The sequence below is a fragment of the Austrofundulus limnaeus genome, unplaced genomic scaffold (genome assembly GCF_001266775.1).
Source record: "Austrofundulus limnaeus strain Quisiro unplaced genomic scaffold, Austrofundulus_limnaeus-1.0 Scaffold0, whole genome shotgun sequence".
In the NCBI taxonomy this organism is placed as follows: domain Eukaryota; kingdom Metazoa; phylum Chordata; class Actinopteri; order Cyprinodontiformes; family Rivulidae; genus Austrofundulus; species Austrofundulus limnaeus.
In genome coordinates, this window is record NW_013952402.1 from 4454686 (window position 1) to 4466356 (window position 11671).

Sequence of the window (11671 nt, forward strand, 5' to 3'; positions counted from 1 at the left end):
ACTCTTGATTTCTTTCAGAAAAAAATAACTTTTTTTGCGTGCTCACTGCTTTGTTTGTCAGTGTGTATTTAATTGCTTTCTTTCGCTTCAGTTAGGCTGCCACAGCAAACAGAAATTACCGTTTTTGTCAATATCGCTATTAGAATAGGTGAGGGCAAACATTTTGCATGTATGCACTTATGAAAAATCAATGTTCTGTAGTCGTCAAACTACATTGTTAAAGCGTGCCCRTGCTTTCCTTAGTCTGCAGAGTCTGAGGCAAGAATTCAATAGAACCCAGAAGCTTCTTGAGTATCACTCGTGATATTTAAAGAACGCAAGATAYTTGATATTTTCATGCTATTGGCAGTAGATTTTATCAGAGAAATGAGTTTTTCCCCTGGAGTAATAGTGAGGAGCTCTGAAAGATGTAATTTATTCCACAGTCTTGATGAGAATTAGGAAAAAATCACGTTAAAAAAGTTATACGATGCTTGAGTCACTGGAATCTGTTTAACTACACAAATATATATTTAGCACAAAAAGTAAATGTTTGGTATATTATTTATTTGTTAGAACAATGCACTGGCAATAGATTTTATGATGTGCACCTGATTGGCAGCACTACCAGGAAGTTCAAAACAAGTGTTAGCAACAACAAAACAAGCTGTTTGGCAGAAAAAAAATTGGGAATTTTTTCATGTGCCCAACCCACACTGCTCATCCCACAAATGCATGTTCCTTACAAATGTGGCACCGTTTAAAAGGGAATTTAATTGGCTTTCCAATATAGCWTTTTTACAGCAAAGAAATAATCTACTAAACACAAATTTCCTTACTTATTTTCAYATGCCTTGTATATTGCTTGCCTTCTTTCATGACAAAGTTTGGATTCAAGATGGTGTTTAATTTAGTTTATGTTTTGAGGRTGACTCAGCTACAGCTCCCAAACTTAGCTCAACTTCTGTAAGAATGACTAATTTAAAGCCATTTTTTAAATTTTTCTAATGTTATATGTCATCCTGTGATTTAAACCTGACAGGGGAACCTCAGCAACTCCATCCCAGCTGCGCTCCACTTGCACCTCCGAGGACACGCCCACACGCCGTTTCCCAGCTCCGCCATTGGCTGCCTTGCTGAGATATTCAGCAAGCCGCGCGGCGATTGCTCGGAATCTCCCAGCAGCGATTTCATAAAGCAAATTTTTTGGGGAAGTTGTGTGAAGGGAATAAGTGGTGGGGGGGAAATTCCCTTGAGATAACGGCGGCACTAACAGCACAATTAGCCCGACTCTGTGTGTGTGTTTCCCCCCACCGCCGCTCACCTCTCGCTGTCAATCGCTGCAGGATTTGTTTGGACTTTTCCGAACCTCTCTCTGCATCTGTGAGTACCTGAGTTTGGCTGTTTGTCTGGCTGGCTGGCTCCTGGAGAAATATWGTGCTCGCTGCGGAGAAAGTTGATTTGTTTTATGATTTTTTTTTTCTAGTTTGGACTTTTTTTCCCCTTACTTTCTCATTTTAGTCGCAGCTAATAAATCTCGATAAAGACGCGTGTTTTTTTTTTTTTTTTTTTTTTTTTGGAAAACTGTTTTATTTATCACCTTTATGGGCTGGGATTATCACGGATGATGTGCAGCTCCACATACCTTTAAATTAAAAATGTCCACATGAGCAGGAAGTAAAGATGACTGCAGGATTCAAAGAATTATTGCATAGTTTTGTATATTTGTCACTTTTAAAAGTAATTTCTTCCTTTTTCTAATTAAAAAGCTTATTTTTTTAAAAATTAGTATATTAATTTGGAATTTTGTGTTATGTATATAGAAATATCCAAGTTTAATGCACATTAAACTTTGCAAAAACTTAATTTAAATGTGCTGATAAAGTTTTGATGACAAGAAAATGATGTTTGAAACTGCTGTGATGACTTTGTGTGTCTTGGCTGTGATAAATGATGGACACATCAAAGCTGAAAATGTAAAATTTGGGCTAAAATGAGTGAAATTCCCTGGGTTTTGAGCATGTTCTGCATAACTGTTGTCCCTCTCTGAGGAGAGCTTCTGTTTGAAAGTGAACATCTCCCTGGCTCTTTGTCGCAGTGTTATCAGGATCAGAGCTGGGGCAGGAACGCTCCAGAACACACRTGCTGATGTTGCACGCTGTGGTAATGGCCTCTTACCGCTCACATAAATAACCAAATCGAAARCATTTCACCGCTTTAAACATTTTTCTCCCGCCCCGTGCCATTATATGGTCTTTGGCTGCTTTTTGCAGGAAAGCACGACTTTATGTTGCTTCTGATGATTGTTGTCGACCTTGCAGATGTTGCATCATAAACCCCAACGATCTGCATGAARGGAGTACTGAACAACTTGATTTGAGTGGGACATCTTCACCGCAGTGGATGGACAAAGTGACTGGATGTCCTTGAATGGATAATGTCATAGTAATGGCTTAATCAAGGCAAAAAAGTCCCTGGTGGATTTGGCTGTTCACCCTGCCACTTTCTAGGCACAAATTAAATGACGTATGGCTCTTTTCTCAACTTTGAGGCAGTTGCTCAACTAAAAATGTATCAAGGGAATGAGGCTTTCCCATTTTTGGTTCCTTACATGCACAGACACTAATCATCTGCCAGTATTTTTAGAAGAAAATGTAATTTATTAGCAGTTTTGGCCTCCTCCAAGGCTCCTCTATAACAAAAATTTAACACCAAGTCTGTAAAACTTCTCTTCCTTGGCCAGTTCATTTGTCATCCCATCCTGCTTTAAAGGGGAAAAAATCTACTAATTAACCCCTTTTTACTAACAGCCACAGCTTACATGTCTATCAGCTTTCCAGCGTGTTATCACCTATGTCCCTACGAAACCAGCACCGGACCCAGATGTAGTTCTGCAGGTGTCAGCTGAGGTGCTTCGCATGGCTCCAAAAAAAAAAAAAAAAAAAGCACAGTAGTTTTATCTTAAATTGAATTGTTTACGGAGACATTAAGGAGCCATATATCACCTGGACAGTCTGAGCTGAAAGAGAGAATATGCAGCAGTCTGGATGCAGAGATGGGAGCGTCTCAATGGCACYACAGATGGAATGGGCTGAGGCTGCGTTCATAAATCCACAGGGAGAGAAAATCAACTTGTCAGCTTGTAAACACCATTTAGGCTGCGAGGGTTGTGTGTGTAAAGTTTGATTCTGGCTTTAAGAAGGTGACCTTTCCCTTTTTCTCTCCATTTTTTTTTACCAGTGCTGTTTTATTTTTTATTTAATTTGTCTGAATAGACCTTTTTGGCAGCATCTCAAGTCCGTTATATCAGGTCGTATTGGTTTCCTCTTTGCTCACCAAAAAAAAGCTCTGTTCCATGTATGGATTTTCTGTCCTGTAGTCCCTCAGGCTGCCCACATGTGAGGAGTTGTTCAGGTCTAACCCCGCAGAAYGCTGCTGATTCAGTGGTATATCTTCATCTCCAGGTCTGAGAGGCTGAGAACTCTGCCATTGTTGCGCAACTGTTTTTATTTACCCAATCAAAATGATATATGTTTCCAGAGCTGGTAAAAATGCAGAGCTGTGCTTTTTATATTGTTTTTACAAGAAGTGTCACAATGCATGCATTTTATTTGCTTTATTCATTTGAGATAAAAAAATAATAAATAATAAAAAAAGAGGGCAGTGATAAAACAGCAGTTTTGTACAAGTAGTCTGTTTTGCTCTTCAGGTGAGGATGTTGTTGTGCCTCCTCCTCATCCTGCCTGCCCACTCCGCGGCTCAGAGATCAGAGCCCGTGTTCTCAGCTATAACCAAGACCGTCCTTCCTCCAGACTATGATAACAACCCCACGCAGCTCAACTACGGCGTGGCCGTCACTGACGTAGACGGAGACGGAGACTTGGAGATATTTGTAGCCAGGTGAGGCGAGTGGAAAAGTGCTAAAAAATACATTTTGATTCCTAATTCGTTTTACAATAAAGATCTACTCACATACACAATAAAAAAAAAAAAAAAAAAAACACCACTTCTGATCAAGAAGGACGGAAGTATCGTCCCGCTTTACAAGATAACTTTTAGAACAGAGGTTAAAAAGCTGTAAGACAGGAGACATAAGGGTGTCCTGAAGCTCACTCAACTGAAGAAAATGGATGTGGTTGAACAGAACGCCGGTGATGGGAATGGGTTTGCGATCCTGCCGCTATCCAATAAAGCAGCAATGAGATTCTCAATGCTTAACGGAATATAGATGAGCCAAAATGAGTGTAATTACTAAATGTCATTTAGCCAAAACATCCTATTCAGCAGGTAACCGGGGCATAAGATCACCCCAGCCTTATAGAGGATGTAATTTAATTTGCCATTAGAAGAATCTGTGCATGAATAGCTCCATATAGTTTATGCTACAGCTACAATGCTGACATTCAATACTTATAGCAAAATAATGATCACTTTAAAGATTTTTTTTAATCTATGCACAAATGTCATTAAAGTTAATAGATGTCTAGAATCTAAATGTATTAGTTTTTTAGTCTAAAAGCACTTGCTTGAAGTTCTCCTGTTGGAATGTAATGTACGATTCATTAAGAGACTGAAAGATTAAACTGTACAAAACAAAAGACAAAATGTGTCTGCTGCTCAAAGAAAATTAAAGGTCAAGGGTGCTCAAACTTTTTCTCTGAGAGGGCCCAAATGAAAATCTAGCAGAGGGCTGGAGGCCAAATGTAATAATGTAATCCATGAAATGCAAACACTTTTTAAAGTTATTTTTCATTTTAAAACTAGCAGCCAGTGCGGTGGCCCATATTTATTTATTTTTTTATGTTTTTAGCCTGTGCATCTGGACAAAGTTTGATGTACGCTCAAACAGCAAAAGCACATGGGACGTTTCATAAATTTATAAAATATGAGTGTGGTTTAATAAAGTGTGCAAACATGTGGGCTTAAATCTAACGCCTCTTGTTGTTACGTGTATTTCATGTTTAATATTAATACACTGTAATTCAAAGACAAAGTTAGCAGACTATCTTATGAGATAAATCTTGTGCCAGCAAGAATCGAATTTGAATTGCTCAGATTAAAACTGTATGTGCATTATTTGAAACTGTTGAGAAAATAGATGGTTGGTTTGAAAATAAATTTCACTAAATTGAAACTGAATTTAATGATTTGAAATTGAATTTAAAGTTTACAATTTGAATTAATTTGCTTTAAAACTGTATTTTGGTTTAATTAAAATTCAGTTCGACTACTTTCACTTTCAGTTCCATAATTCAGAGTTTTGTGTCATACATCTCCTGGTCCTTGAGAAAGCCAGGCAGAGTAATCAAACACAGATCCACAGATTTATGTTTCACTTTGGTGAAGTTTCCCTTCTGTAATGTAACAGTCGATGCAATCCACTGTAAAAGTGACAAAAAACAAAGTTATTTTATTGCAGTGAATAATTTTACCTATGGAAAATGTTACATTTATATCACATCATGGATCAGTCAGCAGCAGAATCTGATCAATATGTGATCCATGATGTGATGTAAATGTAACATTTTCTACATAGGTAAAATTAATCACTGAAATAAAATAACTTTGTTTTTTTGTCACTTTACGGTGGATTGCATCAACTCTGTTACAGAAGAGAAACTTCACCGAAGTGAAATGTAAATCTGTGCATCTGTTTTTGATTACTCTGGCTGGCTTTCTCAAGGACCAGGATGTGTGACACAAAAATCTGAATTTTGGAACTAAAAGTGAAAGTAGTCAAACTGAGTTTTTATTAAACCAGAATACAGTTTCAAAGCAAATTAATTCAGATACAAAACTTTAAATTCAGTTTCAAACCATTAAACTCAGTTTCAATTTAGTAAAATTCGTTTTCAAACCAATGTATTCAATTTCAAATTAAGCACAAACAGATTCAATCTGAGCAATTCTAGATTATCTTATGTTGAGAAATTAAATTACAGAGAAGGATTTGTCTTGGTCAAACCTTGAAAATAATGCCATGCAGCAGACTGTGTACTGTCACATCATAATATAGTTTTATCCGTTTTTGTATTTTGTGGCAATCATCTTGAATTAGACTGACTCCAAAAGTTATTCAGCTGTAGATATACATTCAGGGATTACTTCCTGAAAAATATATGTAACCTTCTGCTTCATGAGATATTTTGCTAACACAACAAGCACAGGTACAAGGAAATTCTTTATCTTCTGCCTTCACGTCTTTGTGGTGTAGGTGATGATAATGACTGCTGAAGTTCAACTGTATCATAAAATAATGGATACCATCCATCCATCCATCCATCCATCCATCCATNTCCATCCATCCATCCATCCATCCATCCATCCATCCATCCATCCATCCATCCATCCATCCATCCATCCATCCATCCATCCATCCATAACAGCATAACAATATCATCATTTTATAAGTAAAACATATGGGTAGTTTCTGCATTAACCCGAATACTTTTATAAGTTCGGTATTTGTTTTTGTATTATTTTTATATTTACAAGTGTAGTAAAAATAGAAATATGGTAGAGTTAAAAAACTAAAACAAAATGTAGTTAAATAGAATCTTTTATATTGGCCATGTTACACATTTTAACTTCTAAAAAATGAGAGTTCGCACAAATAAAATACTATGAGTTTTAACTGTCACAAGCTTTTTCTTGATTCAAACTACACAAATTTAGTAGCCAAAGGCTTTCTGAACTGTCTTTTATTGGATCAAATCACAACTGTTTTTATATGAAGAGAGAACATTACACATTGAAACCTTGAATTTGTCAGTGATAAACACTCCTGTAAAAAAACAGTGAGCAGATATATATTTAAACATAAAAATGTAGCGCTTATTTAAATTCCACAAACCTTATATAAAAAAACTTGCATGCATTTCAGTTGAGCAGACTGTCCCAGACCCAACAGGATCTGAAACGGACAGAATAGTTCAGGTTCTGCTTGGCTGTGGCAAATGTTATCTCTGTTTCATGAGACTGATGACACGGTTGGTTTTAAGTGACATCGCCTGGAGAAATTTATTAGTTCGTCATAAAAAGGTTATAGTCCTGTCCTCATGTCCGAATCAGTCGGTGTTTAAAAACCTGCTTACCTTTTTATTTTGCTTTAAGATAAATCTGTATGGGGAAAACTCACCAAGCCAATCATTGTGTTTTTACACAAAATAGATGAGATTTATTACAGATATTACTCCCAAATAATATTAGAAATGTTGATTTACTTTCTTGCTCTTTTTACTTAACAAGACAAAATGCTGTCTAGTCTGCAAGTCAATTGGAAGAAAATGTGTAAAATTGTGCTAATAATTAAAAAAAATATGCATTAGTCAGAAGTTTTAATACTATTTATATTTATCTACTTTAAACAAGCCCTTGTATGGACAGCAAAGGCAGAAAAGCAGTGGTTTAACCTCACTCAAATTAAAAATAAATAAATAATGTTCACAGATAAAATAAGTGTGTAGTTGATCAGTTTCAATTAATCAGAAACATCTTCTAATCATTTTCTGTCCTCATTGTTCGTTTCGACTGCTGAAAACCCAGACTAAATAAAATGACAACGCACAACTTCCTATCTCCTTGTGTCGACAGCTACAATGGTCCCAACCTGGTGCTTAAGTATGACAAAGAGAGCAAAAGACTCGTCAACATTGCCATCGACAACCACAGCTCCCCGTTTTACGCCCTGAGAGACCGTCAGGGCAACGCCATCGGGGTGACAGCGTGTGACATCGATGGGGACGGACGGGAGGAGATTTATGTCCTTAACACCAACAATGCTTTCTCTGGTATGACACGAGCTGATGCAAAGACATACAGTAAACACACACATTCATGCACAGAGAAAGAGATTATTCTTTTTTTTTTCTTTTCTACAAACACAAAGCAGTGGAAGCGGTAACTGAGGTTATCTCATCAGAGTCCTCATCAGATAACAGCGCTGCTATTAATCATACGGAGAGCTTCAGAGTCACTGTGGCAACACTGCAGCTCTGTCATTTCCCTTAAAACTCTGAGTTTTATATCTCAACAGCCATCTGAGAGCCTGTTTCATGGATCTTGGTGTTCACGTGATGCGTAAAGTCTCTGTACTTCTGAACTCTGTTTCTCTGCACATCGAGGTCGGGCGACGTATTCGGACAAGCTGTTTAAGTTTCGTAACGGACGCTTTGAGGATCTGCTAAACGACGATATTAACGAGCACCGAGATGTAGCCAACCCAATGGCTGGGCGCTCAGTGGCCTGTGTGGACAGGAAGGTACTACTTACACACACACACACACATACGTACAGAAAGCAGAGTACAGTATGAGCTGTAGATTTGCACCACACACACACACACAGTGTCTTCTACGTGCATGCACGGGTGCTTCTGTTTGTTTACCAGTGATAACTCATGCCCTGCCTACGCCGCCCTTCTCAGCATGTGCTCTGACAGTTCATTTGGGGGAATGGTGTGCCATTTTCTCTCCTCTGTCCGTCGCACCAGTGTAATTACAGAAGCAAAGGCTCGTTTGTTTTACAGAACATCGTACGAGGGGGGAGTGATGACTGCGCACTGCTGCTTTCTGCTTGTAGCTTTTCTTTGCTTCCCCTCACTTCCTTTGTTTTTATCCTTTTTTCTCATCCCCCCTTCCTTTGCTGTGTTCCTTTTCCCCTCCGTCTGACTGACACACTCCCTCTTTGTCTCTTATCTCTCTCGCACACATACAATTTTCGCTTCTAATCAGGAGATTGGATAAAAACAGTAATACGAAGAAAAGGACAGCAGGCATCACAATAGATTTTATATATTTATTTATTTTTTACAGTCTCATCCCACTGAGCACTGATAAAGTGCGCAGGTGCCAAACAGATTGGAAAGATATCTGCCTTTAATGGCACACTTCTTTTAGACGAAGCCAAAGCCCTGATGTGCCAGTTCAAGCAGATCGACTGTTCCTATTACTGAGCATGTTGTATTGGGGAACGCATTGTGGAACAAAAGCAGAAGGTTGCAAAGACCAAAGCCAGAGCGTGCTGTGTCTCAGCTGCGGACCTGATGCGTTTGGCCTTGCTTGCTCACAAATAAAGTATTATCTTTAAACTAAAGAGGTGCATTTGTCATCCAGCTATTCCAGCTCACTTTGTCTCCTTGTAACCGACATCCCATTATTATTCCTAAACAGACTGATGAAGGTGACGTACTGAGGTGCTGATCTTGATGGATCAGCTTAGTATGAGCAGGCAGGAGAAAATACATACATTTTACAAACTCAAGTAACTGAACTTATAATTATTAAATTTCCTTATACTGTATATAAAAAAGACATTCAGGCTTCTCTGGGATGGTTGTGAAGATTGATCCTTGCAGCTGCAGCAGCAACATAGAGTTTGCAGGCAGGCGTGCTGTACTCTTCACACTGCAATCCCCAGTGACAGAAATGAGCCCGGGGTGAAGACTTATTGAAAAATCATTGACTTTTAACTTTGTTAAGTAACAGCCAGTGGCCTTCAGGTCTTTTATCCTAGCTCCTTTATTTCTTTGTAATGTGTGTGTGTGTATGTGCGTGTGTGTGAAAATGCTCCTCATACAGCACACCTTAATTTATGCGACGTAGCTTGTTTGCCCTTTTTTTATAGTACGGCGAACACAAACGGCGAAATGGGTTTTATTTGTGTGGTCTTGCACACAGTGCGGCGCTCGTGTGTTTGCATTGATGGAAATATGTTAGGCCTGGTGGGAAAGCTCATTGGAATAGAGTATACAGTCTATTAGCGTGGTTCCGTCTGTGATTTTTGTGTCTGCAGGGATTCTGACTGATAATGGAGTGTGAAATTAATCTCCAAAGAAAGGCAGAGCAAGGGGAGACTGGCTGAGGAAACAACAGGGGGTGGGTGGGGCAGTGGCAGGGGGTAAGAAATTGGGTAAGCAAAGCTAAAGAGGGGAAAGAACAGGTTTGATTAGGAAAAGGTGTCTGACCTTTTCAACGGGGCAAAAATAGGGTTAAAATTCAATTTATAGGATAATACTGTATATAAAAACAAAAACTATGTGCAAGTATGTTTTCATTTTTTTCTAAAACTGATTTACCTTATTTTTTGCCTGAGATGATGATGTATAACAATTTAAGAATTGCATCATTTTATCCATCTTTTCTGCTTTCTTCAATCATGCTTGATGCAATAAATGAATCAAAATAAATATGTAGCTTAATAATGAATAGAAATCTTTTTTTTCTACAGGGTACAGGCCGGTACGCGATCTACATCGCTAACTACGCCAGTGGAAGTGTGGGTCCTCACGCTCTTATAGAAATGGATGAGGCAGCCAGTGACCTGTCACAGGGTGTCGTCGCCCTCTCCAACGTGGCAGAGCAAGCTGGAGTCAACAAGTTGATTGGTGGGTATGAAAACCTGATGCTGACAGTGTGATATAGATAATGAAGCCTTTATATAATTTCAATGTGATTTAGAGTGACACCTGCAGACGTGCGTGTGCATTTTGTTGGCTGTTTTGGCTCTGTTGGTTGTTTACTAAAAAGTGTCCGGGAAGTGAAGTGAAATGGTGACACAAACATGCATTAGATTACATCAAGTATATTTTGTTGAGACCTATCATACCTTGGCACTTTATATACATCAAGTTATATAGTTCATTACATTTCCTAAGTGGGGGAAAATGTTTTTATTATTCATTGCTTGTCACTTTAAATGTCTTGGAGGAAGCATTTAAAACCAGTTATCAGCTTATTCTTCTTAATTATTCAACTTAATAAAAACAAAACAAAACACAAAATGCAAGTTAGTTATCTATAGTGTGTAAATTATGTAATTTACATAAAATTGCCAATCATTGGATTAGATATTATTTATTTTTTTAATACTAAGCAAACAAGGTAGATTGTTTATAAAAATGTCCCACCAGGGGGGCCACTATACCTATTTTAGGGAGCCTCCTCTTAATACATGATATTTTTTAAATAGCTTATTTTTCAAGAATGATCATTGGAAGTATCTTGATGAGTGAATTTCACTTAGTTAGCTTAGTTTATCTAAGCTAACTAAAACCATTAGATTGCAATGCAGTGTTTGCAATGAACAATTCAATATGCACAGTGGCAATGCAGACCTTAATTAATTTACAGTTAATTTATGAATATAAATTGTGTATACTGTGTTTGTTTGCTTTATTTATTTGAAGATTACATTGTAGGAGTTCAGTGCAAAATGTTTATATTTGTGCAAAATCCCTCTTAATTCTTTTATTCTGAATTATTTTGCTATACAAGGAAAGAGGGTATAACAGAGGAAATATTGCATTAGACTTTTACTTTTGTTGGTACTTTTACTGTACACTGTGGGATATAAAAGGACTTCACTACTTTGTTGTTAGAAAGTAGTTGTAGTTTATTTAGTAAGAGAACTAGTTACATAGTTTCTCAAACATTTTTTTATTCTTTTGGTAAGAAAGTTGTACTCAAGTAGTACATTGTTCAATAAAAAACTTTATATAACTTTTTATCTGGGTATGGTTGATTTAATTTGTAAAACAATCACTGGTTCATGAAGGTAACTTGTTCTGTGGGGTTCTCAGCCTGCTTTGTTCCTACATGAGGTGCTATACAGGTGCTGGTCATAAAATTAGAATATCATGAAAAAGTAGATTTATTTCAGTAATTCCATTTAAAAAGTGAAACTTGTATATTAT

The 11671-nt window shown here is 37.5% G+C and overlaps 1 protein-coding gene across 2 annotated transcripts in view; it reads left to right on the top strand.

The window, feature by feature from the left end:
* Positions 1–1224: 1224 nt before the first annotated feature.
* Positions 1225–11671, top strand: part of crtac1b (cartilage acidic protein 1b) — a 24482-nt gene continuing 14035 nt past the window's right edge. Inside the window, exons 1-5 of one of the 2 annotated variants that reach the window (XM_014025103.1) lie at positions 1225–1362; positions 3689–3879; positions 7573–7769; positions 8103–8239; positions 10207–10363. In XM_014025103.1, the coding sequence (XP_013880557.1) occupies positions 3695–3879; positions 7573–7769; positions 8103–8239; positions 10207–10363 (676 nt within the window). In that variant the 5' untranslated portion in view covers positions 1225–1362; positions 3689–3694. The remainder of the gene's footprint in view (positions 1363–3688; positions 3880–7572; positions 7770–8102; positions 8240–10206; positions 10364–11671) is intronic. The other variant, XM_014025171.1, reaches the window with a different exon arrangement.